General features: G+C 47.6%; 1 protein-coding gene across 2 annotated transcripts in view; it reads right to left on the bottom strand.

The window, feature by feature from the left end:
* Positions 1-15,270: 15,270 nt before the first annotated feature.
* The window catches only part of LOC119163154 (uncharacterized), a 511,564-nt gene continuing 510,695 nt past the window's right edge, over positions 15,271-16,139 (bottom strand). For both annotated transcript variants that reach the window (XM_075874058.1, XM_075874057.1), the window contains exon 5: positions 15,271-15,490. In XM_075874058.1, the coding sequence (XP_075730173.1) occupies positions 15,333-15,490 (158 nt within the window). In that variant the 3' untranslated portion in view covers positions 15,271-15,332. The remainder of the gene's footprint in view (positions 15,491-16,139) is intronic.

Below are 16,139 nucleotides of genomic sequence, written 5' to 3'. Positions count from 1 at the left end.
TATTGGCAGATCGCTTTAGACGAGATGGACCGTGAGAAGACTGCATTCGTCCCTCCTGACGGCCTTTATCACTTTAAAGTTATGCCCTTCGGTCTCTGTATTGCGCCGCCCACATTCAAAAGAATGATGGACCCTTTGCTCTAAGGGTTTAAATGGTCAATCTGCTTATGTTATTTAGACGACGTTATCATTTTCTCGCCCGCATTCGACTCCCATCTCGATCGTTTATCGGTGATTCTTGACGTTTTTAATCGAGCCGGACTTCAATTGAACTCTTCGAAATGTCACTTCGCTCGTCGTCAAATAACCGTATACTTGGCCACCTCGTCGATGCCGCATGAGTCCGCCCGGATCCCGAGAAAATTTCTGCCGTCACGGACATTCCTGTTCTGGAGTCAAAAAAGAACGTTCGTAGTTTTGTGGGCTTGTGCTCCTACTTTCAACGGTTTGTTAAGAACTTCGCGATCATTGCACGACCGCTCACAAACCTCCTGAAGAAGAGAGAGAAAGAGAGAGATAAAGATGCAAGCAAAGGCAGGAAGGTTAACCAGACGCACATCCGGTTTGCTAACCTGCCCTGGGGAAGGGATAAAGGAGAGAAAAGAGGTTGCAGAAAGATGAGAAGGTACACACAATCACGAGCGCACTCGGGGAGCACACACAGTCTACAGGCGGTTGCTCAGGTTTGTAGACTTTAGGTAAAGTAGCAGTGCTTTAGTTGCTTTCTGCGCAACTGAGGCAGATGCCCAAGGTCCTAGTATCTTCTACTCACAAAATGGTCCGGGGTCAAGTTGATTCAAAACCATCCGGAGCTGGCATCGCTGTATGTCGTAGCAAGCGCAGCTGCACAGGACGTGTTCGATGGTCTCTTCAGCTCCGCAGTAGTCGCATGTAGGGGTGTCTGCCATACCAATGCGAAAGGATTACACCTTTGTAAATGCAACACCCAACCAAAGGCGGCATAACAGTGTCACATCGGAGCGGGAAAGTTGTGATGGTAGCTTTAGCTTGAGCGAAGGATCCAGTTCATAAAATTGGCACCTTTAGAAGCTCGTAGACGACCAGAACGTGCGTGTGAGATCTCGAGCCAGCAGGTAAAGTTGTCTTGCTGCATCATTCGTTGATAGAGGAATCGGGACTACACGGGTTCCTTCATGGGCTGAGCGTGCTGCATCATCGGCCAATCGATTTCCGGTAATACCGATATGTCCAGGCAGTCATTGATATATAATATCATGCCCTCGTGCTAGAGCTTCTCGATGGCAATGTCTTATTTCTTGTACCAATTGGTCATGACACCTCCTACGCATAGCAGACTGCAAACTCTGAAGCGCTGCCTTCGAATCACAGAATATGACCCATTTTCCGGGACGTTCTTGAACGAGATATTGTAAAGAAGCCCTTATAGCATCAAGCTCTGATGCCGTAGATGTAGTCATATGCGACAACCTAAACTTGATTGTCATTGCTGCAGCCAGAATTACAGCGGCACTTCATGAGCTGCTGTACGAGACGGACCCATCAGCGTATATCTGCGTTCGGTCTAAGTACAACTCATGTATTAATAGCAGTGTTGCTTGCTTCAATGCTACTCTAGAGTGATTGCTTTTCTTTTTGATTCCCGGAGTTTCTAGACGTACTTGCGGCTGGTCGAGGCACCACAAAGGACATGCCATTGTCGCAGCTGGCGTATATCCTGATGGAATGCTGTTTAGGTGCTTGGCTATGACGTCTAAAAACGTAGCACGTGGTCTTCCGGAGGGTAGAAGGGCCAAGTGGTGGTCGGGGACACGGCTAGCATGTCGAATGTGCGCCCTGAGGCAATCCACAACTCTAATATGTCCTGACCGGATGGTCTTTGGCAAGCATGATTGTGGCATAAGTAGAAGCGCATCGGGGCAGTTTTAGGCAGATACGCAGTGCCTGACCCTGCAAACTCTCCAATGATTGAGTATTGGATTTGCAAGTGTTAGTCAGTACCGGCCAGCTGTAGCGCAATAAACCCAGAAATAGGGCCCTGTACAGCTGTAGCATGGAGGCTACAGAAGTTCCCCATGCTTTCCCGCACATGAATTTCATTATATGCACAATAGATAGCAGTCTCTTCTTCAAGTACGCACAATGTGGGCTCCACGAAAGACTTATGTCGATTATTATGCCCAGGAAACGATGCGTCCGTGCGTATTTGACACTCTGCCCATTGATGTAAACAGGGTATGGCGTCATTGGTGTGCGTGTAAACGCCATCAACGCGCACTTCACAGTTGATATAGTTAGGCCTTGTTTCTGAAGTAGGCTGTTGTGAGGGTTGCTGCCCGCTGTATTCGTGCACGCACCTGAGGGCGAGTAACTGACACAATCCAGAGGCAAATGTCATCGGCGTATATGGATAGGCACACCAACTTTGGCAGAACCTTCACCAGACCAATGAGGGCAACATTGAACAATGTGGGGCTTAAAACACCTCCCTGAGGTACTCCGCAGTAGGTGTAAAGTTCAGCAGTTGTACCCTCATATGTTTGTACAAAGAAACCTCTGCCAGTTATATAATCTTTTATCCATTGAAACATTCGTCCACCAATGCCCATTGCTGCGAGAGAAGTGAGGATGGCATCGTGAGCTGCATTATCATATGCACCCTTCACGTCAAGAAAGAGTGCCACTGATATGCGCTTGCGACTTTTATCTTGTGGAACAAATGTCGACAAGTCGAGAACACAGTCGATGGAGGAGCGGCCCCGACGAAATCCTGCCATGCAAGAAGAGTATTCGGTGTATCGTTCCAAGTACCACTCGAGACTAAATAGAATCATTCTTTCCATCACTTTTCCGAGGCAGCTTGCGAGGGCAATAGGGCGATACGCTGTCAAATCTAATGGTGATTTTCCCGATTTCAAAAGTGGTATTACTCGACTTATTTTCCATTCTCGGGGAACACTGCCGCTGAGCCAGGAGTTGTTGAAGCATGTTAAAAGTTCTTTTCTGGCTTTTTGTCCAAGGTGTCTTAACGCACTATAAGTAATACCATCAGGACCTGGTGATGACAAGCGCTTAGAAGCGACTAACGCACCTTCCAGTTCTTCCATGGGGAATGGAATGTCCATTTCTGGTAATCGCGTCTCAGGAACGATCACGGCGTCGATGCTCTCGTTCATAATATTCCCGGCAACTCTCGTGCAAAATTCTTCCGCCACCTCTAGTTCTGTTTTTTTTCATGATGGAGTGCAAGAGCTTTAAAAGGGTGCCGTTGTTGCGGAGAGGAGCGAAGACCATGAACTGTTCTCCAGATATGTGACAGCGGTTTATGACGGTCTAGAGATTCGCAGAATGCTTTCCAGCGTTCGCTCTCCAGCTTGTAAATGCGTCGTTGAATGTTTTTTTAGAGCCGCCTTGCTTCTCTCACATCGTAAATTGATCTTGTGCGTCTGTATCGTCGTTCATCACGCCTTTGTATAGCTCGTAATCTTTACAGTTCGATGTCAAACTGTGTTATTTTAGACGAAAATGGTAATTTACATTTGGACGCTTGCATACCTTCCGCTATGGTATTTTCCAGGCTTCAGGCGAGGCCTTCTTCGCAAGCGCCCTCAACACGCGATGTAAACATCGACCAGTCAGTGCCAATTGCAACACCGGAAGAGAAATTTTTTATGATACCATCGATCGTCACGTAGGTGGGTATGTGATCAATCCCATGATTCTCAATATCGCAAAACCATTTAACTTTGTGAGAGAAGCACCGTGACACCAATGTCAGCTCAAGGCAACTGCCATACGTGAGACTCCGCAGATATGTGGGGGTACCATCGTTCATGATAGAAAGGTCGTAATCGGAAGCGAATGTAACAATGTTCCGGCCCCTGGCATTCAACCTAGTGCTCCCCCAAAGCATGTGATGCGCGTTGAAGTCACCGGTGATGATCAAAGGCCCATCGGTCCTCACTAGGATGTCTTTATCTGTCTCAGTCAAATCGCGACGACGGAGATATATATCCACCAATGAGCGTGAACGAAACTGCATTCTTCTTTACACGAAGACAAACTTACTGATTGTCGTCATTTCAACTTATTGGATGCGAAAGATAAATCAAGTCTGTGCGAATGTAAACAATTACTTTGCTTCGTTCTCCACAAGCGGCTAAACAAAAAGCTTCATAACCGGACAATCTATAAGGCGTTGATACGTTTGGTTCACATATGACAAGTATAGGGAATTGATTGGCCCGAACAAATTGGCGAAAGTCCGAGAAACGGGACTTCATGCCTCTGGCATTCCACTGAAAAATCGACGCACTTTTAACTTCAGTGCGGAAGATGAGCTTTTGTTGAGCCATTGTGCTTATACGACAATAGCAAGAACTGGATTCAGTGCATCCAGTATTTGCTGTGCACTCGTAGTAGACGGAGATTGTATGCTGCTCAGTATCGTGCGAATCGTGGCAATTAATGATTGCACGATTGCAGTCACTAGCCTGTCTTGGTTAGCAAGATCTCGAACCGGGATCGCGGACTGGCCATCATGAAATTCCTTCGGTTTGCTTGATGCTGCTTCCCTTTGAAGTGCAGGCCACTCTGTCGCAGTTAGGGTATGCTCACTGGCTTTGTCCTTTACAGCCTTTCCCACGGCATGTGGTCTGGGAGGCAAAGGAGGTGGTACTGATGAGGGATCTGGCAAACGTGTCGAGGAGGTAGTGGGCGTCCTTGAAGACTGACGTCAACGTGAACGACGCCTTCTGATTTTAGCTGCGGCTTCTCGATGAGATGAGTGATCGCGCACCATCTCCTTCAAGATGGCGATTTCCTTCTGAATCCGCGGGCAGTCCTTCGATGTGGCTTCATAAGATCCATTGCAATTAGAGCATTTCTTGACAGTTGCGACGCACTTATCCGCTTCATGCGGCTCGGGACAGCGGTGGCATACCACCGAATTCTCGCAGACGCTGCTCACATGTCCAAGTTTTATGCATTTACGGCACTGAAGAGGCTTTGGAATGAAAGGCCGCACAGCATGTATGAAGTACCTCACCTTCTCATGAGTGGGGAGTGATGTGCTCTTAAACGCAATCTTCACACAGCGAGACTTGCCTAGCCGGGTGACATCAACAATTGGAGTATCAGTTGTTGACTTTACAAGAAACTGTAAGTCATTATTGGAAATAGCCACATCTATGTCGTAGATCACACGGGTTACTACAACACATCCCAAGGGAACATGAGAGTGCACCTGGTTGCCGTCCAAATCAGTTACACTGCGCAGAACGCCCAACGCACTTGCGTGCAAAACATCCACAGCCAGTATATTCTTTTTGGCGTTCACTATTATGTCCGTGATCTCATTTCGCACGAGCCTTTCCAGAGACCTCGACACAGACTGTCTGAAAAAGGACACCCCGTTTTTCTGGGGCGCTGATCAAGTCTCATCTTTTTCCCAGCTCACGACGCTCCTTATAACCACGCCAATTTTAGCTCATTTCGATCCATCAGCTCTAACCGAGACGAAGGTTCGCACTGGTGCTAGTGGGCACGGCCTATGGACAATGCTCTTGCAACACCAATGCGGAGATGACCGTGTTATAGCATATGCAAGCCGACTGCTATCTACCACCGAGCGACACTTTTCAAGCACGGAGCGTGAGTGTCTCGCTTTTGTGTGGGCAGTCGCCAAGATTGGCCCATACTTGTACGGGCGTCCATTCAGGGTAGTCACCGATCACCATGCGCTCTGCTGGCTGGCCTCACTTAAGGATCCCACAGGACGCCTCGCTCGTTGGTCCCTACGTTTCCAAGAATACACGTTCACCGTAACGTACTAAACAGGGTGGTCGCATCAAGATGCAGAGTGTTTATCACGCTGCCCCGTGGAAGAGGCTGCCCATGCTGACACCTTTCCAGACCTTCTGTCTGTTACGCAGCTACTCAACCTTGGCCACGAACAACGCCGGGATGCTTCCCTGCGAACCATCATTGACAAGCTTGAGTCAATGCCTCGCGACGTATCTCTACAAACGTTCCTGGTTAAAGACAGGATCCTGTATCCCCGTAACCTCGATCCATATGGCTATCACTTGCTCCCCGTCATACCAGAACATCTTCGTGTGACTGTCCTCAACCAACTTCATGACGCTCCTTTGGCGGGCCACTTGGGCGTATCTCGAAAATATGACCGTGTACGTCGTCGTTTCTTTTGGCCTGGTCTTGCCCATTTTGTTCGACGCTACGTCGCCGCTTGTGAGCCCTGCCACCGCCACAAAAAGCCATCCTCCCTACCAGCTGGATTCCTTCATCCGATCGACATTCCCACTGAACCTTTTTTTCGAGTTGGCCTTGACCTGCTTGGCCCATTCCCGATCTCCAGCTCAGGCAACAAAGGGATTGCTGTCGCCACGGACTATGCGACACGGTACGCCATCACACGAGCACTTCCGACGAGTTGCGCAGCCGATGTGGCGGACTTTCTGGTATATGATATTATTTTAGCACACGGAGCTCCACGCCAACTGCTCACTGACCAGTGCCGGACTTTCCTATCAGCTGTCGTTGAAGAAATCCTACGCTCTTGCTCTGCCAAGCACAAGTTTGCCACTTCGTACCATCCGCAAACGAATGGTCTTACGGAGCGCCTCAACCGCACCATAACCGACATGTTTTCTAATACGTAGCGGCCGACCACCAGGACTGGGACGCTCATTTGCCATTTGTGACGCTCGCATATAATTCGTCACGTCACGATACAGCCGGCTATTCTCCATTATATCTTCTATACGGCTGAGTACCAGCCCTGCCCTTTGACAACTTGCTGCCTGACACCTGCTACACTGGACCATACCGCGTCGTTCGCCAGGTGACTGATGTTACTTACGAGATCGTTCCAGCCGGTCCAACTTCATCATCGTCACCTTCGGACGACATCGTGCACATAGCTCGACTCAAGCCTTATCACCCTCCTTCTAGCGCATCCTAGTTGCTCAAGCACCGAGGCGGTGCTTCTACCACCGGGGGGTTATAATACACAACAGCCGGCACAGCCTTGCTGCAAGAATGAGAAAGACGACGTCGTTTTCTGGTTGTTGATGAACTGTCACCATCTTGATCACCGAGCACGGTCCATCGTATAGAATTTATTAAATATGTTACTCGTAACATTATGAGCCTCCTTTTTACAATTGTAGCATACAATTGTTCGTTTTGATTTAAAAGCTCGAGCGGTGTCGACACGTTCCCTTGCACTTGCTGACTACTCAGGTGCCTCTCCTGGCTTTCTACTTTGCTCTCATTGTTTGTCGCTCCCTGACTTAATTCGTCACAAGGCGGAGCCATCTTTTGTGCTGTATTTTGAGCAGCAAGCCGCCTTGAGGAGTCACTCTTCTCTTTTCTATCCTCGCGCTCCAACTGAAAATTCCTTCGCGTATAATACTCATCGGCTAGCTCAGCAGCTTTGTCAATATCTGTTTCTTTGATTCTGTCCTGAAGCCAGAGTGTGGCATCTACAGGCAACAGCCAATAGAATCGCTCAAGGGCCACAAATCAATCACGCTTTCGTGGTTACCGTAAACATCCGCACTTCAAAGCCATTACTTTAAATTAGATTTATTATGGTACACAAACTGTTTGTATGATTCACTGCCCCTTTTTGCTTGCCCAAACCGTTGCCGAATCGCCTCGGCAGACAAGCGGTACTTACGACGCAGGGCCACTTTGACATAAGCGTAATCGTCAGAGTCTTGTTTAGGCAACCGTGCGATTACTTCCGCAGCCTCTCCAGCAATCACTGACAGAAGCTTCTGGGACTAGACACTTTCATTTATCCCAATTTTCTGACACGTGCGCTCAAAACTAACTAAAAAAATTACGGCATATTCACGGGGTGAATGATGATGAATGGGCGAAGCTCCGGAGGGATTCATCGGTAAACAGTGAATCTTCCGTGTAATTCGCCCAGCCGATCATCATGTAAAGACGTGAAAAACGCTGTGTGTGTATATACACAAATCAACTTATATTTGTTCTTAGACAATGGATCGCTTGCGATGTATTGCCTCGCACGCTCGCACATCGGGGTTCTGTCTGCGAGCGCGCGCTGCTGCCGCCTTGCGCTCTCTCCGCTGTGCAGCCTTATCCATCCGGCGACTCCGAGCGCGCGCCAACAGCGAACGGATTTTATTACAACGCTCCCGCTAGCGTACGTCGCCGCACTAAATCGAACAATTGCCTTCAACCAATGACACGCGCCATATGTGACATCATTCCTATTTTATAAGATCTCGCGTCTTTCATCAACTACAAGTACCGCTTTCTAGTTTATAACATCTTGCATCTTTTCATCATCAGCTACAAGTACCACCATCTAGTAAACACTACAAGAACTAAACGAGAGGTGTCTACATACAGGAGACGGTACCGCCATCTAGTGAACACTGCAAGAACTAAACTAGAGGTGGCTACAAACAGGGGACGGTACCGCCATCCAGTGAACACTGCAAGAACTAAACTAGAGGTGGCTACATACAGGGGACGGTACCGCCATCTAGGGAACACTGCAAGAACTAAACTAGAGGTGGCTACATACAGGCCTACATACAGGCCATCGACCAAGCGATACAGTTCACGGTGGAACGAGAGCGAGACGGGGCGCTTCCGTTTCTCGATGTTTTAGTCAGATGACAGGGCGAGCGCATGACCTTTTCGGTGTATAGAAAGCCAACTCACACCGGCAGGTATTTGCATTTTTCGTCCTGTCATCCAACTGCCCACAAAGCTTCAGTGGTTTCGGCACTCCTCTCACGTGCACGAGTAATCTGCACGTCGGAAGGTGAGAGGAAGAAAGAAGAAAAGAGGATTGTCGCCGAGCTACGAAGGAATGGCTACACAGAAGCGTTCATCCGCCGGGCGTCACGCCGTTTGTCGAGACGACTACCACCGCACCGCGGAAAGACACCTGCAAGCGACACACCGCCCGACCCCCTTTCCGCCCTGGCCACACCACCGCACACGAGAGAAACGAAGACGCCGAACAACCGCGTTGCCATTCCATATGTGCCGGGCATAAGTGAACAGCTCTCGAGAATCCTAGGAAAAGCCGGGGTCACGGTAATCCATAAACCTGTTTCGACGCTCGCTCGCTTGCTACCGCGGCCGAAAGACCGACCTCCGAGGGAGCTACACCCGGGCGTTGTCTACAAAGTGTCGTGTTCTGGGTGTCCAGCCTGCTACATAGGCGAGAGCAAGTGTTTCCCGGAAAGAATGCGCCAACACAAGAACGACGTCAGGAAGATGGAAGTGCAACGTAGCGCTCTGGCGGAGCACTGCGAGAAGCACGACCATAAAATTGACTTAGACGGCGCTTCTGTTATTGAAACAGAACGGAATTTGGGAAAGAGGCTCTTGCTCGAGTCTTGGCACATTCAGCATACGCCTGCCAACGTGAACCGCTCGCTGGGAACAATGCCTTCGGTGTACGTTCACGGTCTCCGAAACGTGGTGGAAAGGGAAAGCCGGAGCCGTGGTGAGAGAACACGACGCGACGACACTTCCATGACCAAGACAGTCACCCCCTGAGGAAGGGACCGAGTCGGTCTCAAAACGTCGGGCTCTTTTTGAACTGTGGCTGGAGCAATTTCAATTTCCTAAACTTTTCTACCCAGCCAGACAGATTGCTGTCAAAATGTTTACGTTTAAGGCTACAGGGGACGCACAGCCCACGCCCTAAGGAGCTTTGCCCCTAAAAGCGCCATGTCTCCACCCGTCCTAAACGGCAGAATCAAATCTTGGTTTTTCTGTCTGGGCATTTCGTTTGGCAGGGATGGCGAACTACACTGCTGAGGTTATGCGAATCTGCTAAAGTTTTAGCTGATTTATTCTAAGAGTATGTCGACGCTGTTCTCACCATTCACGCTCCTCAGTCGCTCACGTTTGCGTTTTCGACGCTCTTCACACTCCTGCTGTCTTTCTTTTATTGTTTCTATGGCCTGTTCTGCCTCTTCCTCAGTTATTCGCTCCGCTCTCATGGCATCACGAATATTTCGTTTATGGCTTGTCTTAGCAACGAAAACACGCAGCTGCTGACAAACATCAAGAAGGTCCCTAACTCTGAGCTTCTCTATTGTATATTGTGTCTCATTCACGTTCCCTTCTGCAAGAGCTTTATCTCAGAAGCTAGACTCTAAGACATGAAGCAAATCGAAAACAAGACAAACACTACCTACCTAAACATCTCAAAAGAACACACTTGACAACTCTGTGCTTACAGGGTCTGACGACAGAAAAACGAACGTCAGGATCTCACCCAACCAGAGCGGGTGACTTCGGTCATCTCACTGCCTTCCAGCGGTGTCGTGGGTGTCCTCGGGCCTGCAAGGATCCACTCCCATTTTCCAGCCGTCGAACTCGGGGTAGCGGGTCCCAGGGCAGTAAAACGATATCTCAGTGGTCGTCCTCGGGCTTCCTAGGATCCGATCCAACTTTTTAGCCGTTGATACTTGGGTAGCGGGTCTCAGATCAGCAATACGATGAGGACAAGGGTAGCTTATTCCGCTGCTTCTAACCACTGTTATGAAGTCGGGTTCGATGGCATTCATGTCTGCCACCACTGTTAGAATTTCCAATTTTGCGCCCGTGTTGTTTGCCTCTTTTTTTGTGTCCGTGTACGTGTTTGCGCAAAGAAGTCATAAATGAGTACCAACTCGCCCAGCTTTCAGTACTGTGGTGGAATTTCCAGTTTGTTGCGATGGTAGCTGTAGCCGAAAGCGGCGAGCAGTCGAACAACTTCACTGAAACCTTTGGCCAGAGACGAAATAGAGAGGTTATCGGTTTTGAAAACAGCAACATGTAGGAAAGTTTACTATAGCAGCTTATCGTTGTTACAAAGCCGACCTGCACGACGAACTCGGCTGGGGCCAAATCCTTTAAACATGGGACCGGTACGGCCTTAAATAACGTTTTGGTTTCTTCTATGAGGCCAGTTCCACCGTGCTTGGAGGAGAAGGTGAAGGTTTGCCCGGAACGCACGGTGGCTCGGCGACAGAGACAAAACTTTTTTCGGAACTGTATGGTGCCGCCTTCTGCGTGGAAGGTGGCTCTGGGAGGAGGGGGGGCAATCCGCCAGAACAGCGTTCGATCTCGTGAAAAGGAGAGCTCTCGAACGAGGACCATGTCTATGGCATAACAGGACCCAGCTATTGGCGCTCTGTTGGTCTCAAGCTCAAGATCGTACGAACCAAACTAGTCGAAGAAAGACGCGAACGTATGTCAAACACTACGCGGAGGTCTTGATGTAAATAACCAAACATTCCTGCAGCGTACGTCACTAAATGCTTTCCACTAGTCACGTGTGGCCCCTACCACCATGCCAGGACTCGTCCAGTACGATTACATGGCACAAGTAATATAAAGTGCACAATAGCGTGGACTTTAATCATCTTAACGCATCATTGTGAGAGAAGCCATGTTGCACAAAATAAGTGTCACCGTTTGTGGCGTTATCGAAGGGTGAATTGTGACCATGAATGTGAATGAAATTGGAAGTTCAGGCCAGATTGTAACCCAGGCCTATGGAATGGCAGACAAACTATCTATTGTACTTGGTGATAAGAGCTGCAGCGCGAGCACGAAGGTGCTAGAAAAAACGTGAAACGATAGGTGAGGCAAGGAAAGCAAGGAGGACAATACAGAGGACAAGAGGATTATCTACTGTAGGTGGAGGAATGAATGGGTTGATACGAAGCTCTATTGACAGACCTGAGGTGCACGACTTTCCCCGTTGGGAACGCAAGGACAAAGCAGACTGCTACAAAGCCAAGTAAATGCTTCAAGCAGCTTTAAAAAAGACTATTCACAATACTCATGTCAGCACACCTCGAATGGCGGTTGCACTATATACTTTGATGGTAATGTGCTCACATTACACATGAAGTAGTCAAGCATCATGTTATTTTGAATATGACAGTTACTTCTCATAGGCACCTAATCGCACCTTATGTGTATTTGCTGCAAGAAAATTGACAACTCTGCTCTGTCGTGAGTGTCTTTGTTATGTCAGACCATGAACTAAGGGTGCGATGAAACGCAACTGAATCACTTATGTACGAGATTCCTGAGGGGTCATTTCCTTTCGAATTGTACGTAAGCGTTCTCTGCTAATGCAGTGAATGTACACAGACCGCAGATGCATCTCCAGTCATTTGGCTTAAACAAACAAAAATACCTTTCATGCCACTCGCCGCTACTTCACAGTGCCTGGAATGAGGAGGATGTATCAGTGTTAAGCTGCTTCTTGATACAATCGTCGTGTCAGTCGTTTGCGAGTACTTGAAGTATCCAAACGAAGAAATAGGCGCAAAGGTACTTCTGAAGAGTAAAAAATGCTTCACATTAGGCACGTTGAAGGCCCTATTGCGGCATGTTGTTGTGGTGTGCCTCAACTGCATCACTTTTGCGAATAACGCAGTGTATGTTAGTCAATGAAGGCATAGAATGCAATAATGTAAATGCGCAAGGCCACGTTGGGATTGAGAATGAATACATACAAGACAAAAAGCCTTGATACTTTGGTGTATCTGACATACTGAGACTGACATTTCCACACAATTACAAGTACCAAACTTAAGTTTTATTAGTCTCACGACACCGAATTCACGTCACCTATTTAGTGGTGGTCACTAAAGGAACACTTTAGCAAACAACACTGTGCCCAAATTGAGTGCGAGAAATGTTCACTGAAAGAAGGGAGGGCTCACAGCTTTCGTAGGTGTGTGCTAATCGCTGAATGCAGTACCGTATTTCGATTCCTAAAGAAATAATTCTCAATCGCCCCAAGACTGCAATGTGCTCCTGTCGTGCCTTCCTGCGCCACGGACGCATAATGTCACCAACGCAGATGGCTTTGTCCACGTCAGCACTAAATGTGATTGAGAGCCTTTTCGCGTCCAAAGTGGCTTTTTAATCGATTTGCACGCAATATGAAAAGGCTACCCTCTGACTGTGTGCAAACTTGCCTAGTAGCAATGACTGGACATACCTGTGTCTATTTCAACACTTTTTATTGAAAACAGCAAGTAGTGCTTGGAAAGAAGTGGTGATTCGATTCGCGTTTTAGCGGGACAGAAGATCACCCATTTTTTAAGGCTTTAGAAGCTGCAGAGATTAGCGTGTGTAACTAAGGTAGAGGCCAATTTAGTTCATGCTCGCTTGGTAATCAAGAAGCGATGTCGGCTCACTTGAGTAGAAATGCGTTGTTTTCATTAGCTTACAAAGCCATAAACAGTGATCATGTCAGCTGAGAATTACGGCTGTAAAGTGTGAAAGAGAAAGGCACAACATGACAGGTGTCACACGGTCCCGTTAATTCGGGAGGTGATCGCCGGGCTAATTCCAGGAGCCGAAGTATCGGCCCCCCTAACTGCACCACGAAAGCGTGGACAATTTAGAAGTGGTCCTATTTGGCGAGCCAGCGAACGCCGGCTGTGGCCCAAAGAACAAGTCAGAGCCGAGAGCCGATAAAGAAAACAAAATTATATACTCAATATTGGCAGATAAAAACAATACACAAGTATGCACACTCGACAATAGTTGAATACAATATGGCACCAATCAAACAATGTACTACACAGTACAATCAGCCGCACTCGAAACAACGGACACAGACAACAATACGCACTACAATGCAGTCGCATGCATCGAACAACCAAGACACTTAAAGACTAAAGAGTTAGGAAACTTATTCAGTCCAAAGTCCTTCGAACAAAAGTCTAGATGATACTCTTCCGAGAATCACTCACTCAAAGTTCAGCGTTGTTGTCGTTCCGCTGCCCCGGAAGTTTCTCTTCCATGAAATCTCGCGTCTTCAATTGGCCACTCTCCAAGCTTCAAACTTCTTCGCCGGAAACACGTCGGCTTCCTACACGCAGCTGTTGCCACGCGTCTTCGCTCGACAGCGGTAGACACACACTCTTGCCTGTAGCTCGAGTCTTCACCCCTCAGGTGGGAATCCTCTTCTTGTCCTCCCTTGTCACGGAAGACAAAAGGCTTCGCCCACAAGGCGGAACGCTACGCACTCTGGCGCATACTTTCTTCTCCTCCTGCTTTGTCACTAAGGACAAAACCTTCACCGACAGACGCGGAGGGATACCCTACGCACTCTGGCGTTAACTTCCTTCTTCTGCTGCTTTGTCACTAAGGACGAAACCTTTGCTGACTGATACGGCTGAATACCCTACGCACTCTGGCGTTAACTTCCTTCTTCTGCTGATCTCCCATCTCTGCTGCTCGGTTAAATACCTTCCGCGCGAGATTCCAGAAAGTTCTCATCATTTCGTCGGCGCGATACGCAGCGAAGGCTGGGGAGAGGGCGAGACGTTACGAGGGCCCTCCGCGAAGGATGACGCAACCCTGCCTCACCACGCCCCTTTCCATCGAGAACTCTCTAGGGCTTGCTCGGCCGCCGATGCGAGGAGGTTCGTTGGCGAACCTACGCTTCCGAGGGGAGAGAGACGCGCGCCTGGGGAGTCTTTGGTTGTTTGTTTTCTTTTTATATCGTTGACCTCGCGGCATCTCCCCGACGCTTCGTCACGAGAATTTGGCGGCGCGCCCTTTTTGAGCGCTCGTTTCGTGACAACAGGTGAAGTAGACCACTGCGCGAATGTTATATAACCAAGGTGGTTATGCTCCACTGTTCACGCAAGGCGGAGCCGAGAACGTTAGCTTCACTTGTCTTTGAATCACGCAAAAGCAAAAGCACTGCAAATTCTGGAGGTCATCTGTTCGCCTACGTGGAAACAGGCTCCGGCGACACATCTCTCTCCGTGAAACATTCAATCCTCACTCATTTTTGTTCAGTACTTCTCACAGCTGAGCTGCAAGCGTACCACTTTCTAAACTCTGCAGTTCACTGACAACTAACGTGGGTATGCAGACGAAAAAAAAAACGATGCACATAGGCGTACATTCTGCGCCACCAGCTGCGGTGGGTTTTAGTAATATCTCTTTGATACCACTGCCACAAAAGAAACGAATTCAAATAAGTCTAAAGACAACACGGTCACAGAGACCATCTGGCGAACCTCTTTTATTATCAGCAGCGCAGTCATGGACGTCTTGAAAGTAGATTGATTAGAATGTCCATAGGTTACATTGGCAAGTGGGCCTGGTAATAAGGGTGTATGATTTATTTTTCGGCAAGATAAAGTCGTCAAAATGGTAATATACACACATATAAAATAGCATTCCACTGAGTGAAGAAGGAACCTGAACAAAAGTTATTGACACTAATACATACCATTCATGTGAAAGTTGTTTATTTTGAAGAAACAAATATTATTCTGGTAACAGAATATATACCCTTAACTTTCTTGTCCCATTAGCCGATGACATTGGGGATTGTAAACGTATAACGATGGTAGATTTCCTATGACTTGTTTAAAATAGTTTCGACAAGCGGGAAGTGGTCTTACACGCACGAACATATCTGTCACGCGGAGGTCGTAGTAGACCTCGTGCCCTAGAAAAAAAGCCAGAAAAAGCAGCATTAACAAAACTATAGCGCTGCTGCTGAAATATCAAATTCACACTACACACACACACGCACGCACACACACACACACACACACACACACACACACACACACACACACTTGTACACACACATGTATATATATATATATATATATATATATATATATATATATATATATATATATGTAGTGAGACTAATAATTCAATGGGCCAGTTAGTCTTCGTAAAGGTATGAGGTCTGGCACAACGGGAGCGTTGTCAACAAGGATAAATATATTTATTTCCCAACAGTTTCGGGAGGGGTCCTCCCTTCATCAGGGGATAAATTATACTAACATGAACTTCCAAACTGCCTTGCTGCCGCGTTCCTCTCGCCTTGAAAAATGTTTGCGAGAGTGAGAGAGAACTAAAAAACAAAGAAAAAAAAGCGAAAAAAGAGAAGAAAAAAGACGAAAAGAAAAAAAAGAAAGAAAGTAGAAAAGAGGACGAACTACTGTCAACACTGAGAACGAAACCAAATGTCCGTGTACGTCCAGTAATATATATATATATATATATATATATATATATATATATATATATATATATATTTATATTTATATATGACGAAAAGACCGGTATGCCTAATGGCTAGT

The sequence above is a fragment of the Rhipicephalus microplus genome, chromosome 9 (genome assembly GCF_043290135.1).
Source record: "Rhipicephalus microplus isolate Deutch F79 chromosome 9, USDA_Rmic, whole genome shotgun sequence".
Lineage (NCBI taxonomy): Eukaryota > Metazoa > Arthropoda > Arachnida > Ixodida > Ixodidae > Rhipicephalus > Rhipicephalus microplus.
This window is presented reverse-complemented; position numbering and strand designations above follow the sequence as displayed.